The 22384-nt window shown below is 34.5% G+C and overlaps 3 protein-coding genes across 8 annotated transcripts; 2 read left to right on the top strand and 1 right to left on the bottom strand.

Moving 5' to 3' along the window:
* Nucleotides 1-121: 121 nt before the first annotated feature.
* LOC106131237 (putative neutral sphingomyelinase) lies at nucleotides 122-7148 on the top strand. Of its 3 annotated transcripts, none has more exons than XM_013330256.2 (8): nucleotides 206-268; nucleotides 367-439; nucleotides 552-725; nucleotides 950-1133; nucleotides 1496-1650; nucleotides 1845-2037; nucleotides 2415-2539; nucleotides 6076-7148. In XM_013330256.2, exons 2-8 carry the CDS (start codon nucleotides 402-404, stop codon nucleotides 6383-6385), a joined length of 1179 nt encoding a protein of 392 aa, XP_013185710.2. In that variant the 5' UTR covers nucleotides 206-268; nucleotides 367-401; the 3' UTR covers nucleotides 6386-7148. The 3 variants fall into 3 exon arrangements, with proteins under 3 accessions (XP_060800764.1, XP_013185710.2, XP_060800765.1); XM_060944782.1 differs by having other exon boundaries at nucleotides 212-245; XM_060944781.1 differs by having other exon boundaries at nucleotides 122-439.
* Nucleotides 7149-7617: 469 nt separating this feature from the next.
* Nucleotides 7618-11900, bottom strand: LOC106131236 (transmembrane protein 184C). The gene is made up of 6 exons (XM_013330255.2): nucleotides 11479-11900; nucleotides 10750-10989; nucleotides 10191-10472; nucleotides 9153-9255; nucleotides 8608-8782; nucleotides 7618-8403 (listed from the first exon to the last, which is right to left on the bottom strand). The coding sequence occupies exons 1-6, from the start codon at nucleotides 11739-11741 to the stop codon at nucleotides 8159-8161; spliced, it is 1308 nt and encodes a 435-aa protein (XP_013185709.1). The 5' UTR covers nucleotides 11742-11900; the 3' UTR covers nucleotides 7618-8158.
* Nucleotides 11901-13082: 1182 nt separating this feature from the next.
* On the top strand, nucleotides 13083-22003 carry LOC106131342 (zinc finger protein ztf-16). Of its 4 annotated transcripts, none has more exons than XM_013330424.2 (7): nucleotides 13083-13382; nucleotides 13652-13777; nucleotides 15618-16135; nucleotides 16372-16679; nucleotides 17006-17142; nucleotides 17559-17660; nucleotides 18295-22003. In XM_013330424.2, exons 2-7 carry the CDS (start codon nucleotides 13703-13705, stop codon nucleotides 18526-18528), a joined length of 1374 nt encoding a protein of 457 aa, XP_013185878.2. In that variant the 5' UTR covers nucleotides 13083-13382; nucleotides 13652-13702; the 3' UTR covers nucleotides 18529-22003. The 4 variants fall into 4 exon arrangements, with proteins under 4 accessions (XP_013185878.2, XP_060800603.1, XP_013185877.2 ...); XM_060944620.1 differs by having other exon boundaries at nucleotides 18292-22003; XM_013330423.2 differs by having other exon boundaries at nucleotides 17559-17738.
* Nucleotides 22004-22384: the final 381 nt, after the last annotated feature.

The raw sequence follows: 22384 nt of genomic DNA, 5'->3' as shown, positions 1-22384 counted from the left end.
CAATCAGAGTGTTTAAAGTTCTATTATTGTCATAGTTAACGATCAAACAGTAGTTCGTTAATATATGAAAATGGTAGCACTCACTTTATTCACTCAATTTCACATGACATTGATATTCGCTGTCAATGTCAGATGCCGTCACACATGTCATATCGTTGATCTTTATATAGTGAACTTGAAATATTTTGAAAAAAATCTTTTTATTTTAATTTTCAAGAAACCATAGAATAAAATGAAATAAAATTGTAAGTGATAACTTACTAACAAGGTATTAAACTGTGCAGTGTAGAAAATAAAATAGATTTTCATAAAAATCGAACAAAGACCTTGTATTCCAACTTCGGAACTAGGTACTCTTTGTTGCAGTGTAAATTATCGCCAAATAGAATTTAGTAAAAGAAATGGAGCCAAATTTAAATATTTTCACTTTAAATTGTTGGTAAGTGTAAACACTTTTATTACTTACACTTATCTTTATACAATTGTGTAGTTTTTGGGTTAGCATTGTCTTGTCAATAAAAACCCATGGTTTTTATTTTATTGCTTTTCAGGGGAATCCCATTTGTATCTAAAAATCGAAAAGAAAGAATTGAAGCAATAACTAAATATTTATTATCTAGTTCGCATAACATTGTGTGTCTGCAGGAAGTTTGGAGTGAACAAGATTATTTATTTATAAAGGAAAATCTGAAACTGAAACTACCTTATTCACATTATTTTTACAGGTTTGATCTCAATAATTTTAAGTCTACAATATAAAAAAAAGGATACTTAGATGGATTAAAAATATATATATTATTTCATGTGAATATCTATTTTTTTAATTAAAATTAAGATATCTTTATAAAATAATTCAAATACACATTACATATGACTAGTGATTATTTGATTGAAATAAAGTCCATAATGAGATTTTTGTACTTTTTTATTAACTCAGATTTTTTTCTAGTGGTGTGCTAGGGTCTGGTCTATGCCTATTTTCACAATGGGCAATTCAAGATGTATTCTTCCATCAATGGCCCCTCAACGGATACATTCATAAGATCCACCATGGGGACTGGTTTGGAGGAAAAGGAGTGGGACTGTGTCGTATCAAATGTGAAAACAGACTCATCAATGTCTATTGTACCCATGTAAGTATCACGAAACAGTTATCTTTATCACAGCAATCATTTATTTCTTAATATTTTTATGTCGAGATAGCAGTGGACAAATGATTATCTAAAAAAATTTATGAGCTGTTTTGTTTTGTTAATTTTGTTAAGAATATCTACACACTTATAATTTATACCTGTAACAATATAATATCAGTCTTTTCAAGACTATTGGCCCTGTCTACCTCATAAGGGATCAAGAGGTGATTATATATATCTCAATTCTATCTATAAGCCAAACAGCTAAATATGGTCTATACAAAATTGGTGATTCTGTCTACCCCGCAAGGGATATAGACGTGATGCATGTATGTTATAAACTTGTAATGACGACTTTGCAGCTTCATGCTGAATATCATGAAGATGATATGTACTTGGCGCATAGAGTGCTTCAAGCATACTCAACAGCAGAGTTTGTGAAGCTGACCACATACCCAGCAGATGTTTCCATTCTCGCCGGAGATCTGAACACGGGCCCTGGTGACTTATCATTTAGGTCAGTAACTTATTTTGATACTTGAGATGTGTGTGAGTAACTATTCTACTTTATCAGAGACTAACACTCATGATACATATAGAACCTAGTTCCTCCTTCCTAGTCTTTCCTAGATATGAACATGACATAAAACAGGGACTTATATTTTGGTAAAGTCAAAAGCTATATTTCAATTATCAACTCATTTTTTACAGAATATTAACCCAATTACCGCAGCTCCTTGACCCTTTTGACCTGAAATGCGAAGGGAGCAACCCGGCCGTTCGCAGACCCACAGGAACCAGTGATAATGCCAACAACAGCTACTCGGATCCAATAGTTTCAAAAGCTGCGCCGGAGGGGAAGAGAATCGATCATATACTGTTCCACGTCAATTCGAATTTGGAGGTAGTGTGATTCTATTCGCTATTCTAATTTGTAGGCGATAATGAATTTATAACGGCGGAAATGTATACATAAAGACATTTGTGGTGTTTAAATTTGAAACTCTGACAAAAACTGAATCAATTTAAAATAACAAAAGACTTTCTAGAAGCAAATAAAACTTTTTATTTTTCTATGTTTGCGATTAAAACGAAATTCCTGAGTAAAAAATCCAACGAGAACAGCTCCTTTTTGGGGGACGCAAGCACCCTATACTTTATCCTTCTTGGCACTTCTAAGAATGTTTATCTATGCGGTATTTAATGAACAATTGGTCCAGTCGATAGGGCCTGCAGAAGTTAATAATAAATACCTACCTTATAATTAAAGTAATTCCGCAGGCAAGCGTCGTGAACTTCGGAAACCCTTTAGAAGATCGTGTCCCAGATCAGCCCTTCTCGTATTCGGACCACAATGCCGTCATGCTGGAGCTTCGGCTGTCGCAAACTAATGAAAAATGTCGAAGGTACGAGTAATGCTTTCGATCTTCCTTCTCTTTGACGGCCTGTTAATTGGTCTAGGTCTTATACAATGTGTATCAATTTAAAAAGTATTTATCATAAAATATGTATCGTTGGCTTATTATGTGATAACGCAAGTATTGAACTTACTATGGGTCTTACTTATTCTGTGTGATTTAGTAAGTCTTACATCCTCACCCCTTTGTAGTGTAGGTACTAAATTCAACTCATTACACCAATCATTATTATTATTTTTGTCGAAGCATAATCGTGGGCGTTACAATGGTAACGTGAAAATGGGACAGAATCTGAATGTAAAATATTTTGTTTATCTTTTACATACCAAAAAAATACCCGTCACCACTTTTGTATCTGGTGATGTTTGCAGTTACGTCAATAAGTTAATAATACTAATGACATAAATTAACACCCTTCCCAGAAGCCAAATGCGTTTGCGCTGTTTCCAAGAAATTACAAAATGAAATTATGTGCACGCAGTTTTTGTGAATCATACCTATGTCTATTAATCATTACCTTTACTATTTACAATCCAAGTGGAAATCGGAAGTCAATAATGTACCGTGTGGTTCCCGACACTTTGGTATTGAACCATTATATCTCTTCTTTATTATTTTTATGCATTCCAAAGAATCACGAATGAAATCGAGGCTAACCTCTTCGCCGGGTCATCTAAATGACCCGGCTATCAAGTTCTATAATAAAATATCCTAAACATGGCGCTGGGGAAGACCCATTGCAGGAGATTGGCTAGTCGTCTTCCTGCAGCTTCGCTATCAAGATGATAATTATTTATAGAAATGGCGCTCCCAGGATCCTCGCCAGAGTTGAGGTGGGGTTGTAACCGGAAGCCAGAATAGAATAGATTTATTTTTAAAATTGGATACAAGGTGTCACTTATTGACGTCACATCACTTACATCTAATTATAACTATTACCGCTTCCAAAGCGCATGTATAGAAGAAGCGGCGGAACAAACTACACTGCAGAATTTTCAACGGATGTCAATTTAAAAATATAGAACTCTTAAAACTACATCGAGGACATGCACATTGTCTAGATTAAAGAACATGAATGAATATAGAACTATAGTAGAACCGCCTAAATGAGTCCTCGCCCGCGGAGTACAGGGGCGCGGGGGTATGACGACGAAGGGGAACGAAAGAGGTGCGGGCGGCGGTCGAGCGTAGCGTGTAATACAAGGGGCGAAATGTTACTGGACATTTCTTGAGATATGTGACGTCATAGTGGTTAGCGGCAAACAGGTGAAGATTTTTATTAAAAAAATAATAATGGCTATACAAAATTTGAATGAAACAACTGTAAACTATACAACGTGTTCCTTTTGTTATCCCATAACTCCATGGTATCAACGAGACCACGTACATGAATTAAATAGCATAAGCATTTTTCGATTATTGTTATTTTCAAATTTTTATTTTTCATACAAAACAATTCGATAAAAATGTGATTTTATGATATATAGGTATGATATGTAGGTAAAAAAAAGGTAATAAAGTTATGTATGTAATATTTATTTATGCAAAATTTATCAAAATTATAAATCAATCACTTATGTCCATAATATCACTATCACTGGAACTTGATTCTTCACTTTCACAACAGCCATCATCAGAATCATCAGAATCGTCTTGCACATTAATAATAAAATCAACAACTTCATCTAGGACTCCATCATGTTTGCAATATTCGTCTTCGATTTTAATCACGTGTTTAACACAATTCTCCCATTTCTCTTTGGGATATTCAGCAAATAATCTCTCTAATATTTCTTTTTTCTGGTCCAAATTAGAGTCGATACTTTTTTGTGCTAATTGTCCTTTGATATCACCCCAGACCAACTCAATTGGGTTCAGGTCTGGGTGATATGGAGGCAAACGCAATACTTCGTGTCCGTTTCTTTTCAATACCTCGTCAATTTTGTAAATATCTTCTGTGAAATTACTTTTAATTAATTTATATAAGTCATCCTTTCTAAGTTTTTCATCAAAAGGCACGTTATGTCGTCGTAGCCATTCTTGCATAGTTGGCTTGGTAGAAGCCATAGTTGGCTTTTTCTCTTCTCGAACCGAATGATAAGCTGCGTTGTCCATTACTATGACAGAATTTTGCGGTATATTAGGCATGAGCTTTTCATTTATCCATTTACTGAAATTTGCGAAATTCATAGAATCGTGATAATCACCTGTTTTACATTTGGATTTGAATATCACAAGGGCTCCGTCTACAAATCCAATTTGACCTCCACAATGTACGATGATCAAACGGTCCCCTTTACCAATATGAGATAGAACGCCAAGTTCATCCTTTGATTGCCAACATTTTGAAACGTTATGAGACGCGTTTACATAAGTTTCGTCAAGGTATAAAATATGTCTTCCTTCTCTACGATATTTTTTAATAGTATTTAGGTATTTCCACCTCCACGATGTGATATTTGGCTGTTCGATAAGGAGTTTCCTTTTAGATCCGCATTTCTTAAATTTAAAACCTAGATCATGTAATAATAGCCTTAAATATTCCCTGCCGCAGTGTAATATATTCTCTTCTCTAAGTACAGCGTTCAAAGTTTTCAGAGTAGGTATTTTTTTGAAAATTGTGTAAAACTGAGTGACTTTTCTTCTTACCACTCCTTTTGTGAAATCGTCTATTTCCACTCTTTTTCTACGAACCTGTTTTGGTTTTCTCGGTGATTTAAATCTCTCGTTGTCATTTAATGCTTTCCCTTGTTGTACAATTCTAGATACAGTCTTTTCTGATAGTCCAGTAACTTCTGCTACAGTTTTATTTAAAGGTATATCTTGTTTATATTCATCAGAATTTGGGTCGAGTTTCTTTTTTCTAAAATATTCATATACGTTAAACGCCATTTGTTTGCACTGACTATTAATTCTATGTCCGAAAATATTTCGACTCATCTTGAGAATGTAATCTCATGTATAATTTTCACAAGGCGTCCGCAACTGTCAACACGTGTGATCGCTAACCGCGTAGCGAGCGAACTGAGTTTTTACAAGAATGCGCCCGCCGCCCGCACCTCTCTCGGTCCCCTTCGTCGTCATACCCCCGCGCCCCTGTACTCCGCGGGCGAGGACTCATTTAGGCGGTTCTACTATAACTATATCAATACAAATTTCGTCAAATAAATAAAGATAAAATAAAATATGTACACACTGTACAAATTATGTCAACACTCAAAAATGCAAAAGCATTTAAGAGGCCATTATGTCAAGCTCGGGCCAGGAGCCAGATCTAGATCATTTATCCAGGATTCAGAGCCAGGAGGAGGAAGAAGAATATATACATACCGTTTTCCTGGACGAGTAGGCAGAGACTACATCTTGCAACTTGCCTTGATCCCCGCATACTTCTATCGCTTACTCTACCCACATTCATAACTCTTATGGTTTCGAGTAATTCTGACTTGAAAGTCGGGAAGCTTGGAAGAAGAACGAATAAAAAGAATGAGCTGAAATAAATATTTTTTTTTTTTATTTTCCAGGGAATCTAGCAAAGACGACATTTTCGACGTCACCATCGCCCAAGCCATCAAAGTATGTCGCGAAGCAACAGACACAATTACGAAATCGAGAAAGTTATTCCTAACCGCTGGAGGTATTCTATTCATGCTGTTGCTAGGAACCGTCGGCTTCTGGCCGTCCAGCTTGTTTAGTGACGTCATAAAAATTATAATGACAGGCCTTTGTTTCTATTACTTGCTAATGGGCACATTGTGGAATAGAATGGAAATGAACAGCCTTAAAGCCGGGCTGATAGCCCTTGAGAACTTCACTAGGTCTAAAATATCGTAAATCGATTGATTTTTCAAGATTTAGAAATAAACATATATCAGTATTCTATAGCAAGTGAAGATAAATAGCTGCTTCCTCGTTATATTCAAATAAGTAGGTACTGCTTTTCACAGATTTTATAAAACATGAATTTCCACGTCATTCAGACTGCAATATGAATAATCAAATTAATTAAATTCTTAAAAGCTTGCCATTTTTTAATAATAAAGTTATATAGTTGACTGTAGTAGTTGTTTTAATGACATATCGAAACGCAGAGGCTGTAAAGTTAGTTGAGCAAAGTTATCTCTTAAAAAATTGGTCTCAAACCATGTCTATCCCAACTCCAAGAAAGATTTCCTATGAGAAGTGCCTAACAATTTGTTAAAAATTGGCTATATTATAAATAAATAAACTATAATCTATAAATTTATTTAACATTCCAATTTTATTCCAAGGAAAACTTGTTGATAGGTAGGTAGGTAAAATATTATAAATGGAAATCTATCTGAAATAAAACAATAGATATTTTTATTTTTTTCGTTGACCTATCGCAAGTTTTTAACAGTGCATTTGGTATAAGTCAAGGTTTTACTTAACGCTTAAGATGACGACTTTTTTTTGTCTTTGTAAACCAGTGCTCATTGAAATGTGATTGTATACTTAATATATGATTAATGATATATTGTGATAAAAAATATGAATAATTAGTTTTAAGTTTTGCGAAACATATTGTATATCCTTATATATTAAATAGTTTAATAAATTTATTGGATAATCAAAACATAGTTTTACTTTGGGCTTAGCAAGTAAAGCGACTGGAAAATAATGGTAGTAAAACACAGAAATCGTATTACTTATATCTTTTTATTTCTAAAACTTAACAGATAAATCACTATTCAATGTATGTAAAACAATATCACAATCATAAAATATATTTATTAAATATATTACAGTCACATTGTTCGGTTTCAATATTATAACAACTAACTGCATAAAGCAATAAAAAAATTACATCAAATTTGTGTTAAATTTAAATTCACGAACATAAAAGCTTTGGTAATAGTTGTTATAATTTGCATAACATTTGGCAGCAAAAATCTCTCAAACTATAAGTGAATATAAATCTTAAGTCGATAACGGGAACCAAAACCACAGGATGGTAATTATTATAACAGTACTGTATACATCACTGAATACATACATGTAATCTCTGTCTTCCTCCTGGCTTTAGTTCCGGTTGCATCCTCTGGATTTGGTGAGTCAGAGTTACTCATCCAGTTGCCTGAATGTGCTGGTTTCCACGCGATGTTTTCATTCGCCGTAAGAGAATAGGTTAGTTTTCAAACTAATGTACATAACTTCGAAAATACCGATGACGGAACATGGCCGAGGTAGGATTTGAACATGTGCCTTTATTTACTTGTAATATCTATTCTGTGCTATACCTATACTCCGTTATTGGATCAGTGATAACTAGGAGCATATATTATTCTGATTTTTGTAGATTTGACTAAAGAAGCCCTACTTTTCATCTAGCGTGCTATAGAACGATCATGATACAAAAATATGTTGAAACTATATTTACAATGTACTTATCGAATATAAAGTTAATAGCACTAATTTTAATTATTAATTTATACATTGTGATGAATAAGTAAATGATTGTAAGAGTTAAAGCAAGTATGCCGATCGCTTCGAAGCAACATTCGTCCACCGGAATGTACAACCTGATTTAATCTTATGTAGGTACTCTAAATGATATAATATTTTTGTAAATACCAAAACATTTCGTTACACATTCGGGTTGCCGTTTCGTTCGTCATTGCTTATCAGTGGTTCAGCGTCCGAGTTGACAAGCGTCGTGTCTATGGATCCGTACGTTGTAGGTCGAATTTCTACATTAGGATCCGGGTCTATGGTCAGGCTAGGAGCTGAACTGGACGCTACCGGCTCGCTCATTAGTCGAGAACTTTCGTCGGCACCTCTCGCCATATGGTACATCGACTTACCGCGTAATCTTCGACTAAATGTGCTACCTGTAAAACAACCAAGATAAAATGTTGAGCACATGTTTTCTGCAAACACTTCAGGGGAATATTCAAAGCAACCTTTGATTGCATTGATTATTTTTTAATTGGAGCCATATTCAGATAGTAATTACCTATCAATTATCAATTAAAAGCTAATTATGTTCTGTTCTGTACCCTACACCTTCATTTTGATCCATTCATTACACCTACCTACGACTCCTAGATGTTCTGAAATGTCCCTCTTAACATCAGACACGTCCCACATAGCCAGGAACGAGCCTAGACATGACGGTGACGAGTCCAAAGGCGACACAAACGCCTTGTACGTGAAGCTGTAGTGGTGTGCCACCGCGGCTAAGAACATCTCTATGCATATCAGGAAATCCTGCAAGGAAAGATTTGTATTCATTAGAAGTATAGTATTTTTATTTTCCTGTACATCTCTGAGATTTACCAAAATTACCTGTCAGGAGTAGGCAAAAATGATTGAATTGGAGGTATACTTGATATACAAACAAATTTATAATCACTTCTTTAACTCTTATGGGGTGAACAGAGCCAATAATAGATGGAATTTAGATTCAAATAGTGACAGGCTACTAGCTCATCGTGTAAAAGGAGAATCACAAGTTTATTAATCAGATATTTATGGCCAATAAGGGCTTCACTTTATTGGGCGTGTCAATTACGTGGCAAAGCAAAAGTCACAAACTAACTTAAAATAGTTCAATCATCCCCCTATGAATATTTCTTACCTGCAGTTTTGAAGATATAATCTTTATCTTGTCTTTATCTGATATATCAAACAATGAAGATATCACTCCACAGTATACTAAGATGTTGATTATAACCCCTTGGCTGGAAAACAAATAAATAATTACATAATATGGCCCAAAAAGCAAAATAACATGCAAGCTGTTTTATGTACAGTTTTATAGGGGGGGAATTCTAGGGCAGGCAAAGACTATTTACCCCATGTACTATAACAATTACGAACACTCTCAACCATTAAATAACAATGATATTTATAGACAAGTCAATGTTGCCTTTTTTTAGCTAATACATAATACAATAAAAAGACAGTACAATTATGTTGATTTTTATGAATTTACACCTAATCTTAAAGACATTTCTCTGAATAATGTATCCATATTTTGTTTACATATAACAATTAGCAAATTTCAGTATATCTTCTTGACAAAATCTGCTGATGTGTATGCTATGTATATATTTATCCATGTTTAGAGTAAACCTGTGGTCAACTTTCACTATATATGAACACTTGTATCTAGGGAAAAAATAACATACAAACTGGTTACTTTCTTTTCACATTTGACCTCAATATTGTGAACCACTCTATGTTGCACTTGAGCATGGGGATCCATGTTGAATTAAGTAGGTCAGTAAATGCTTATACATACATACATAATCACGTCTTTATTTCTGCGGGGTAGACAGAGGCCACATAGTCGAAAAGAATAGAAGACCATATACTATTTACATTAACTGCCAATTTTTTCTTTCTTTCTTCAATCATAACCATGTTCTCAGTTAAACCTAAGTGTCTACATTCTGACAGTATTCCTCCATTTTCTTGGCTACTTCAAGGGAGGTTTTTAAAGGATGGCCTCTTCTACTTTGTTAAATTATAATTATCAAATTATTTTAACTCAGTAGATTAACATTATTCAATCAATCTTTTACTCTTTATACTCCTGTTATGCTTCAAAGTGTAAGTTAAAAATCTACAAAGCAGATACTTATCAAAACAAAAAGATTATAATAAAACTCACAAGAACGAGAAGAACACCACTGCCTTTATACAAAGAAACTTTCCAATTGGTTTCATAGGCTTCAATTCTGGTTTGTTTGCCATGTAGAAGAGAACCAGGCAATACATGGCCACAAACTGAGACAAATTGTTGAACGCTATCATGTAGGGGAACGCCACATTCGGACTGAAGTCACTCTCTCCATATACTCCGCATAGCTCACATATGACTGATATAACTGTGGTTAACGGCCTTACGAGGGTGTATTGGAGGATGCCATGTTTACAGTTGTGAACAAATTCACTGAAAATTAAAGGTATTATACTTATTGGTTTATTGGTAATGCATTATGTCAAATTGTAAACTTCTGTCATAATATAACAAGGGTAGATTAATTAAAACAAATCTTATATAATTATATATAAAACATATAACTTTACCATAACCTAGTCAGAAGATCTTTAAATTAATGTTTCCTTACATATAGTATAAAATAGATATCAGATTTGTAGGTTTTATCTTTTTACTCCTGTAGGTTCACTGCTTTTAAAATTCAATATATAACATTTTGTAAACTAACCTGCCCATTTCCCATGGGGTTAAGCAGCATAAAGGGAAAATATGGTACACTTGTGGTTTTGTTTCTAAGAACTCCTCTAGGTCACGGTCTTCATTCAAATAATTCAAAAGATATTTCATGAAGTTGTAAATTACATATGCTTCATAACACTCCCTTAAAGAGTCCATATATATTGACTGCTCCGGAAACTCCAAACCGAGCCATGCATTTAATGCATAAATTGGGACCATCCACAAAATCCTGAAATAAATTATTTTGTTATAAATATAAAAAATATGAAAGTAAGATTTAAAGTAATGCAATGTTTAATTTTCATAAGGTGTTACTTAAGTTTTTTACTATCATCAATGATAACAAATTATCATAATCTGATAAGAATAAATCTTGTATAAAATTAATATACTTCAATTAGTATTTTGCTTGCAGAATAAAATCAATCATAGGCAAAAATGTAAGTCTTCTAATGAACCTTTTTTGCAGGATCATGCGTGCAGCAGGATAAGATTATTAAATATAAGCATTTTAGAAATAAGACCTTTCAAAATATAGAGTAAAAGGTTTCGTACTTCGTCCGTTATGATGCATTTTACATGCTTACTAAAATATTACTTCGAGAACAAAGACCGTGGCATGAAAATACAATTTACTTGATTATTTTAACTTATGTAGGTAGAAAGTATTTGTGTTTAAGGCTGTTACCAGGAAGCTTAATATTTGTCATGTACTTACCGAATTATATGCTTTTGCAGTGAAGGTTTCGTGTAGTGTACTACGTGTTGTATGATTTGCCATACAGAAATCGGCAATGCAAGCAAAACAAATCCTCCAGCCACCAAAGAAAGTTGATCTGCTTTGGTGAATCCATTTTTAATAGAACGTGCTACCAGTGCAGGCACTAACGCAACTATTAATATAGCATAAAGTCCTATTAAGAAAGGCCTTATCCACAATCTCCATTGAGTAAAGAAAGTTATTATTGATGACGAACACATCGTTCTACGTATTAAATTTGTTTTTAAGTTAAACACATAGTAAATAATGCAGCTATCTATTTAAATAATGCCTATAATAATGTTCTACAAATTAAACCAGTTACTTTTTATTAGTATGTACAGCTGTTGTGAAATTCTTTTTGTAATCGTAAACAACTTGTCAAGATTGCTGTAGTGAAGTTTGTTGGTTGTCATTGTCAAAACTGTTGTAATAAACAAAGTCACTGATCTCTTTAATGTTTGTGGATTTTAAGCAACGAAAGTCTGTAGAACAAATATTATTGAAACACTAGTATAATGTAATGATGTCAATGTATGGGATCATATGAACATTATTTAATACCATCGGGGCTAGCATGGGACACGCGACGCCGTCTTTATTACGTGATAATCTATCGCTGTCCCTTTTTACGTCATAATAAACAGCGAAACAGCGATAGTTCATCGCGCGATAATAACGGCGTCGCGCGTGCTATATTAGCCCTGCATGACTTTTTTGTGGGCTCCCAGTTATCACGTCTTATAGCTGACGTCTTTTTATATGGGACAAATTATATACGGTTACGAGATACTAACTCAACGATAATATATTTTATAATAAATATTTACAGAGATGAATACCAAAGACCCAATCAGAGAAATTTGTCATCACGCTCTGGCCATGATTCGAACCCGGGACCTACGGTGTCACAGACAAACGCACAACCGCTGCACCACAGAGGCAGTAAATTTTTGGTTACTTATGAAATCTAAAACATAACTATTATTAACTAGCTTATGCGTGGTGTTTTGCGCCCGTGGTAAATTCCAGGAAAAAAGTATAGGTACTATGATACTCCTTAAGGTCTTTCTAAGTTTTGTGTAAATCAGTTCATTATTTTTTTTAACTTTATTCGTTACAAGCATACAAACGTACTAAAACACCACGGACATATAAATATAAAGTAATGTTTTTAAATCTGCGGATAAAGAAAATATTTCGATTTCAGTACACAGACATCTCTAGCATTAATAAGTCTATATTAAACAACGTGACGGCCAGGGCCAGCACATATATATCTAATGTTAGTCATAATACCGAGTTCATAATTGGGGTCGCTAACCACGGGAAAAGTGCTTTCAAATGGGGGCCAAAAACTAGCTGTTATTTTGTATCGAACACTCAGTCCAGCGTACTTGTATTATTCATATCAGTGGTAACGTGCTTGCTCTTTATTCTATGATCTAATGATCTAATGGTTAGAGTAGGATAGGCTAATAATTATAGCACAAGTCAGAGCAAGACAAAATCCCAAAGGTGACGTCTATAGACTGCTAGTGGAGTGTAGTGTTGCTAGATACGAAAAAAAGTAGGTAGAATCTGTGCAAAAAATCCACTCGGCGCAGGTGTGTAGTTTTATCAAAATGGGTTTGGTTAAAAGTTTATATTTTTACTAAAATACATTAATTTATGTTAGATTTAAGTGTTATTGCATCAAGAAAACCATTTAAACCCTAGAAGGAGTGCAAATCCATAAATTTGTGCATTTACAGTTATACGCGTAACACGTATTTTGTGGATCGAGTTCAGCATTGAATTAGGCCACATAGCGATCTCTCCCTAAAATACCGCTGTTCTGGCTGTCGACGTATCAAGCTAACGTGAGTTCATATTTTCTAGTCGTGCTGGTTTATTATCATGAAATAAATCTACTTTAGATAGGATATGTGTTAAATTATGTATTATGGCTCGTAAATAGTATATCGTAAGTCGATAATTCGTATGTTTTTGGTAAATGGGTCACCTCGCCATTCTTGTGAGAATCGAGTTGTTTTGTGATTTTATCGCCTATTAACCTGTGTGTTTTATTATTCTTCTAAATTGATATTGGACGTTTGATTTCCATGATTTAAATGTTTATGGTTTATAGTTTTGTGAGGCGGGAGAGTGATGGTGAGACAGGTCGCGAGCTGGTAATGTGATGTCATCGAAAGGGGAAACAGAGGCCGATTCTGGCACCGTGTCGCCACACACACCAGTAGTCAAAAATGAACCCGTAAGTATTGCTTACATTATCTTAATAATAAGGAGAGCATCAAGGTCTTACAAATTCACATTAATCCCAAGAGCTCTTACAGAAACGTTATGTCTAAGTGTACTTTTTAAGCATTCACCCACTGCAGTCTATTGTTTATAAACACTAAAAAATATCAGAGACTTCTCCATCAATCAAGTAATTTATTATTATACATTCAAACAGTTTCTAATGTGGATTATGTTAATTTGGATTAACAAAAAGAATTAATCATTGAAAAAATTATGTAAGTTTTATCTTTGAAAGAGAATAAGGAATTAGGAGCATTTAATTTATGCACATACAATATGAGGTTCTATCTTTTACTAAGCATCCAAGAATATCTTAAATATAAAATGCCTTTTCACTTTGTGTCTCTATAATATGTGTAATCATGAAAGTATAATACCTAATAATAAATTAATAACTAGCTGAATGACAGTGCTTTACAAAGTTATGCAACTTGGGAAAGAAGTTTTAAGAACTCATTAGCATAATGAACTTAATGATAGTATTATAAATGGACAAACCACTTTAATTTTTGTATTTACTTTTGTTCTTGTCATAATTATTCATGATATGATGACATGAAAACAAAATGGGTCATTTACTATAAAAGCCCTTTCAAGTGAAAGATTTTGATGCAATCATGTCTCAATCCCTTACAGGTAGACAGAGCCAACAATCTTGAAAATACTGTACATAATAGTGATAGGTTGTTACCCATTGCCTAAAAATGAATCTCTTTAGAAGCCTATCCCTTAATTGACTTTTTTATTCAAAGATAAACAGCTGGTACACACTATGTTTTTACTATCACTACCAGGCCAGCATAGAAGATTGCACTAAATTTATGGGTGAATATTCCCTTTGTCATATTTTACGACATCTATGAAAAAGAGATGGACTGGTCCTATTCTAAAGTGCCAGAAACCACAAGGCACTACATAGAAATTTTTCTTCTTTCTTGCTTTGCTCTTAGCTTTGTCTCTATTGAAGTTATAAAATAGTTATTTTTCAACACATTTTAAATAACTTACTTTACCTACTTTTAAACAGTTTTATAGTACATTATTTTTATTTCTATTGATAAGATATCACAACTGGTACACTCAAAATCTCCAAAAAGTCTGAATCATTTACATACAGTATAGTATGAATTATACTACACACACACACACACACTCTCATCATTGTTTGTGTTCCATGTTCCACCTCCCACTACACTTTCCACTTTGTCTGGTCTTCAATATACATCACATCTACATACCTAAGACAGAGCCAATGGTCTCAAAAAGACTTGAAGGCAACATGCAGCTGAATGGCTTAATGACAAAAGAATTGTCTTTGGAATAAATTTATCTAGGCACCTGCTTTAACATATGCCGAAAGGTTTCTGTTGTGAAACCATTTTCCTGTTCTATAATGGCCCATAGTGTATGGACATGTTTAATGTAATAAATATCATGTATAACTTTGTATAATCAAATAACTGGATGATTTTATGACTTGACAACAAACCAATAAGGTAGTTATTGTTAAAAAGTTGGTTATTGTAATACACAGATATCTACCAACAGTTAATAAATCCAATCAGGAATATGTTTCGATGAGAATGACTATGTAAACATGTTTGAATGACATAAAATTATGCTGATTTAATTAGGCCTTGTAGCTTTAAACTCATTGTCCTCCTCATCAATTTTTATTTAAAAGACTTGCAAAACTTGCTGATAACGATTCGATTTTGTATCTATCTTATAAAATGATTCTGTTTTCTTTACATTAAGGTGTTACATAATCTTTGTTCATTTTGTTTCAGATACAACCAGCTGCCGGCAGCAAAGAGACACCTAAAAGAGGTGGTGGTACATTGTTGAAATGTACGACATGCAATAGTTTTAGTACGTTAAGTAGTCGCGCACTAACCACACACATGGCTCAGTGCTCTCCCGACAATAACAATGTGGCAGGCACGCAGGCGGCGGACGCGCGCCCGCACAGGAAACTCTTCGAATGCGACGTTTGTAACATGAAGTTTTCAAATGGTGCGAACATGCGCCGACACAAAATGCGGCACACGGGCGTCAAACCTTACGAATGCCGCGTGTGCCAGAAAAGGTTTTTCAGAAAGGACCACTTGGCGGAACACTTCACAACACACACCAAGAGCTTGCCGTACCATTGCCCAATATGTAATCGAGGTTTTCAACGACAGATCGCTATGCGCGCGCACTTTCAGAACGAACACGTCGGCCAGCACGATCTCGTCAAAACTTGCCCCCTGTGCAGCTATCGAGCGCCTACCATGAAGAGTCTGAGAGTGCACTTCTTCAACAGGTACTTTTCTTGTCTGAATTTTATCAGCTTCAATTTATTGTTGTGTTGAGCCTTAGCACGATTTGCGCATTTTGTGTTCAAAACTAATTTCTTTCATAACGCCGCATATCCCACATACTTTTAGCACATTATTTCGTATAAGCTTTCAGCTAAGGCTTTAAATATTGTCAAAATATTAAAGCATCAACTTCAATGGTCAATATTTTATTAATGGCTATGTTCACTTTTGTCTCCAGACACGGCATCGACTTAGACAACCCAGGTCCCGGTAACAACGTATCATTCCTCGCTGCGGGCATCGCTAACGCAGCCTTTGGTGACGGTTCTATGGATCCGGCCGCCATCAACGCCCTCGGCGCTCTAGGTTCAGGCCTCTCAGTATCGGTGGCGCCGGCGTACTCGGACAGCGGAGAGAGCAATGGAGCCCGGTCGGTCGACAATGCCACACCGCCCATGCACTACTTGACACCCCATGTAGAGATCTCAATGGCTGATAATAACGAAACATTCTCCCCTGGACAGTCAAATCATTTGGGTAACTCCGGTGAGTAACTAAACTATTCCTTTGCTATAGACCTTTTGAAAAATCTTCACAAATTGTTCAAAAAGTTGTATTTTCACAGGATTTTATCATCTAACAAAGTTGCAAAGTAACATTTACAGAGTTGAAAAGATACTAAAATATATGTACCATGCTGGGTTTGATCTGGTCTAGGCCAATAATTGTAATCCCACTGCTGTCACCATGAAATGTAGTTCACGACATTAGGCTTGACAATAATTTCCTTCAAAATGCACAAATGTAATTGTATATAGCTATGCACTTAGCGGCTTCATCAGCAAGTAATAAAATAGCAATTAATTTCCCAGATGGGACAGATTCGCGCATGAACGGCGAAGGCCCCACCTCGCCGCAATCCGGTGACAGTGCTGTGGCCAGCAGCTCGCTGTCGTCAGGCCTGCCAACAAATATCACGCCGTCCATTACCCTGATTCCCATCAAGCAGGTTGGTTTTTTTTCTCTAGATTGCAGATTATTGAAGGCCGAAAAGTCTTTCATCTCAAAATGTAATCTAATCTCACTTGATCTTAAGTCATAGCACAAGCGACCTGCCCCATGACCTTACTTCATTTTCATAGTTTAATATACCATACCGTAAAAACGAAAAACGAAAGATTTTAAAAACTGTTTTAAATTTAACTAATACAACAAAATAAACATAAAAAAATTGATTAAAAATAAAAAAAAAACTTTGAATGCTTAGGAATATTTTATATAAAAGACATATAAATACACATAAAAAGAGAGCAAAACAATTAAGTAAATTTGCTACTTATTCAAAACAAACACTATTACTAAGCTCAATATAAAATTTTGCACCATCCGTATTTGGGTCTCTCAAACCGCCGATTGAAATTTCAGGAGCCCAATACTCAAGACGAGTCGGGATCGGGCGAGGGGAGAGACGGAGAGGCGAACGGCGACAAGCGCGCTGTGTCCTCGAGTCTGTCTTCTATGATAAAGGTGTCGCCACTTAAAAGTTTGCTGAGGGATGATCTGCGTAGGCGTATAACGGCCCGCGGACGCGCTCGAAATTCTAACGTATGTACTACTTTAGTATCATCCATTTATTCACTACCATCAATAGTTTTTACAAAATCATTAAAAGGGCCTACGCGGATTCCCCCACAGTCAGCAAATTTACATCACTTATGCAAATTGTTGTACCATATTGTTGAGCTCGGATTTTCCTCAAGATTGAAGGAAGCAAGTGTGTACTTTTAAAATGTGTGGTTAGTTAAAATAATGTATCAAGGAAAACATCAGTGATGTATATTTACTGACCTATTTTTTACCTATATTTTTAGCGCTTAAGAAACAACGTCAGTTATTGGTACGTATTTGTAGCTATTACATGAAATATTAAAAAAAATAAGATTTGCTAGGTTTATCACACAAAGTTGATTTTGGTTCGAACAAGCTGTGAAAACCTGGTACCTTAATGCAATAAGTAGAGGACCCATACAGCCTTACTATATATGCATTTTATTTGCACAACATAGTATTTCTATCCTGTTTTGTTAAGATAACCTGGGATTTTAAAGTATAGAACTACAATGAAAGAGAGAGTATGTGCAATAAAGCATAAAATTAGCAGGCGTCGCGCCTGTCGCCGTCGGAGGGCGGCGCCATCACGTCGACGCACGGCGAGCCGCCGCCCGCGTCGCTGGTGTGCGCGTTCTGCGCCATCTCGTTCCCCGACTCCACGCTGTACTTCCTGCACAAGGGCTGCCACTGCGACTCCAACCCCTGGAAGTGCAACATCTGCGGCGAGCAGTGCTGCAACGTCTACGAGTTCAACTCCCACCTCCTCAGTAAGAGCCATCAATGACTGTTTGCAGGGGGGCCGTTCGAAAACCACTGACTTGTGTTTGGTTACGCACTTTCGTTTAAACTGTGTGCATAACGCAGCACTTCACTTTCCCTCTTTGTTCTGATTTGCAGCTTCACTCTTTTCCTTCTTACCTCGGCCAATTTTCGGTTGAAGTGCTTCGAATATGCTGTACACTGAACGTCCCCCCGAAGCTGTTTTTAATTTAAAAGTGCAAATTACGTCGAGATATATTTAGTGGTTATTTTTATTAGGTGAATGAGCGAAGATATTTATAATGGATATTTTAGTACTTAATTGAAAATGGGTATATTGAGAAATTTAATTCTAAACTTATGATTGGGAGTTTGAGCATAGGGTTGCTCGATACGAATTATCGAAACGTGCTAAGAATATATTTTATATTCGTATGGAAAAATAAAGTCCACGCAACTTGTGTTGCAGTGGCAGGGACGCGTTTTTGTAAGCTGAATGTTAATCATACTTCAGCGAATACATTCCACATTATGACGTATGCATTCCAATTTGTGAGATTATTAAAATCTTTGGTGGGGAACTGGTCCTACTTAAAATTACCCTAAAATAGATTTTATTTATTGTTTCTTCAACAGTACTTAACTGTGTTATATCATAATTGAAGTAAAATATATCAAAATTATAGAGTATTTTGGTGCGATAGTGAATTATACAAATGTTTAGATTGTACAAATTAATATATTTTTACATTTTCGCTGTTGACAAGATGTTATAGAAGGGCAAAGCCTGAATTCCGTGATTGTGTTATTATTGTGATTATGTACAGACAGGAATTTAAAATTCTACATTCCATTTTTTTTAATTTATAATTTCTCTTTTGAAGTGCATGTAATGCAAGTCCACGACTAATACTTAATGTACAATATTTTGTTATTGTTTTATTTATGTTCTACGTGGTTTATTCCGAATGTACTTAAAATTTGTTATCATTAAATTATATTTATGTTAGCACTTTCTGTTGGAAGATTATCAACATGGACATATACAGTTTGGGTACAAGCATGTACACTAAGAGAGGATTTCTCAAAATTCCCGCGGGAACGGGAATTAACGAGATTTTTCGTTAAACGCGAGCTGAGCCGCGTCGGCGTCCTCTAGTTTGAATATATAACTTTAAACATTATAAAGACTTGGGCAGAACCAATATTCGATAAAGAAGACACCTTTACATGTTTTAAACAACTAACTTATTTATTTTCTGTTGTAGAGAATATCTCTGTCTTGCTTTCTCATGAATTTTTTTGTACATACAATATGATACGCTCGATCTTGAAGGTGTAGAGCGTTTACGGAACATTTCGCCTACTATCTTGTATATTAAGAAACACTTGCTCAACATCGCTCAAGTTTGGAGCTTATAGGTGTTCCATTCGCACAAATGCATAATAATTTATTTGTAGCCCATACTTTCAAGTGATTAAATTATTCTCTTCTACAGAAAGTGCACGTGCTTATATTGGTGCCCTTCGATAGTTATTATTATTTTCTTTATTTTATCTGACACTAAGGTCAGATTATATACAATTATATATATTTATAAAGGGCTTCACTTAGATAAATGTAAGATCTCCTCACAATATTAAATGTTACTTAGTTAATTTTATTATTTTATGTATACTAAGAAATTGAAGTGCTCAACCTTATAGGTGAACGATTTTTAACTTTATATTGATGTATGTACAAATACCATATCGTACTTTGAAATTCAGTATAAATTGTTGTTACAAAATTCTTTTTCACATTGTGTAGTGGTATAATAATTTTATTGTAATAATAATAGTTATTTATCAGTTCCGTGCCTATTAAAATCGTTTAATCCGTTCCATTTTGTTTAAAAATAGTAAGGATGAGATTTACATTCCTTTAGCGAATAAGTACTTAATATCGGTTGTGGTCTTGCCTGTTAAGTTTACGAAATTTACTTAGATGGAACTGAAATTGTTTACCAACGAAGTTATGTATTTTGTTTTGTTGTTTTACGACATTGGTATTAGGTTAGGAGTCGGCGTCTGCGGTAGACGTCCTTCAGACGGACTAGTGAGTTACCCGAAACGAGCAGTTTATTATAAATATTCTGTAAACATTATGATTATTATGCTGTTTCATTGTTCGTTATGCATTCTTTAATATATCTATTCTACCGCAACCGCCGCGCCGCATCACTAAGCGTAGGTTCATTATTATAGCTATTAATATTATTAATCGGTAACCCCTTTGGGCGCCTTTACATAATCCGTCCATTATCTAATGATAATATTGCCTTTAATATTTAATAGAGTAATATATTTTATAGATTTTAGATTTATCTAATTAAGGACAGATCGTAAGTATAAAATGTTTACAGAGTTGCAGAGTTTTAAAGATATAGTTATATTTATTTAACTTCTATTGTGATGGTCGTCGGTGTCGTCAAGAATTCTGGCGCTGATAAGAGAAAGTTCACAAGACAAGGCGCCGGGTTTGTTGATGCACGGGAATCATTGTTGATTGTTGCAGATTGAATTAAATATTTTATTTTTCGTGTGGGAACATAGATCGTCTACTTGGAGTATTTGAATGTTGTTCTAGTGCAACATACGTCAAGCTTGAATGTTAATTAAGTACGCCAGTATTCTAAATTTTATAAATGCGTATAGCATTATTTGTGTTCAAATTGTGAAACTGAATGTTGAATTTTCAATTAACTACTTAAACAAGGATTAGGACATGCAATACGGACGTATATCTTAAACTTTGTCATTGTTATTAAAATTTTATCATAATATGGCCACTTCATACACGGTAATATCAAGACAATGTGTTAGTTTAGCAATCCTCACCTTAATACCAAATCACAGCTTACCAACATTATATTTTGTTTTAAGTTGTTATGTATGTAATATAAGATAGATAAATTAACGGTTGAGAGTAATTCATTGTATCTGTGTAGACGGTATCGTTGATATTTTGCTGTTAAATTTATTATGTTATCATTATAAATATTAATAACATTACTAATTTTATTCAAGGGGTACTATTTACGAGGAACCAGTAATTTTATTAATGAGTGATAGTTATATATCAAATTTAGAAGATTGTGCCTTAGATCAGAAAAATATCAGATTGAAAGTAATTTATGTATTAAAACTACATTTTTGAAATTTATTCACATATCCCGTATTTGAATATGTCTATTTTGAAATATTGTAAAAATAAATCTATATATCGTTGTACACAAATCATAAGATTCATAATGTATAGAAAAATGTTGAACATGGCTGTTTTTGTTGTAATAAAATGTTTATTTTGCAGTTTACGTATCTGAAATCATCGTCTGCCTACGATGTTTTAAATAAAACAAATGTAAAAGAATGGTACTTATTACCACGTGTGTAGTTCTATTTATTTACTTTATGATAATTTGGTAAAGGGTCTAATAAAATATTAATAAACTATGAGACGTAAATTGTGTAGTTTTTATTTCCATTTTCCAGTAATATTATGCCAGTGAAGTCATTAAAATTTTTTTAGGCAAATATCCTACTAATATTATAAATGTGAAAGCTTGTCAGAATCTCAGTATGGATGTTTGTTACTCTTTTATGCAAAAACTACTGAACCGATTAGGATGAAATTTGGTATGTAAGGTAGCTGAAGACCCAAAATAACATATATATTTTTATCCCGGGGTTCCCGCGGGATTGAGTTTCCATGCGGACGAAGTCACAGGTGGCCTCTAGTATAGTAAGTATAAAATTTAAATAAGGCAAACTCTTACAATGACATTTAATATTTACCCAAAAAAAGGTTTTTATTTATTCCAAGGGAGAATTTACAAAGT

The sequence above is a fragment of the Amyelois transitella genome, chromosome 6 (genome assembly GCF_032362555.1).
Source record: "Amyelois transitella isolate CPQ chromosome 6, ilAmyTran1.1, whole genome shotgun sequence".
NCBI lineage: Eukaryota > Metazoa > Arthropoda > Insecta > Lepidoptera > Pyralidae > Amyelois > Amyelois transitella.
The sequence above is the reverse complement of the archived record's forward strand: the minus strand, read 5'-3'. Positions and strand labels throughout refer to the sequence as shown.

Bases quoted from the DNA above. Each gene is read 5' to 3' on its own strand.
- LOC106131236 (XM_013330255.2), bottom strand. From the start codon at position 11,741: ATGTGTTCGTCATCAATAATAACTTTCTTTACTCAATGGAGATTGTGG. The intron at 10,473-10,749 runs GTTAGTTTACAA...TTTAATTTTCAG, and splicing joins ACCCCATGGGAAATGGGCAG to TGAATTTGTTCACAACTGTA. The intron at 8,783-9,152 runs GTAAGAAATATT...CTTTCCTTGCAG, and splicing joins TTATATCTTCAAAACTGCAG to GATTTCCTGATATGCATAGA.
- LOC106131342 (XM_060944619.1), top strand. From the start codon at position 13,703: ATGTCATCGAAAGGGGAAACAGAGGCCGATTCTGGCACCGTGTCGCCA. The intron at 16,136-16,371 runs GTACTTTTCTTG...TTTTGTCTCCAG, and splicing joins AGAGTGCACTTCTTCAACAG to ACACGGCATCGACTTAGACA. The intron at 16,680-17,005 runs GTGAGTAACTAA...TTAATTTCCCAG, and splicing joins AAATCATTTGGGTAACTCCG to ATGGGACAGATTCGCGCATG.
- LOC106131237 (XM_060944781.1), top strand. From the start codon at position 402: ATGGAGCCAAATTTAAATATTTTCACTTTAAATTGTTG. The intron at 726-949 runs GTTTGATCTCAA...ATTTTTTTCTAG, and splicing joins TATTCACATTATTTTTACAG to TGGTGTGCTAGGGTCTGGTC. The intron at 2,038-2,414 runs GTAGTGTGATTC...GTAATTCCGCAG, and splicing joins ACGTCAATTCGAATTTGGAG to GCAAGCGTCGTGAACTTCGG.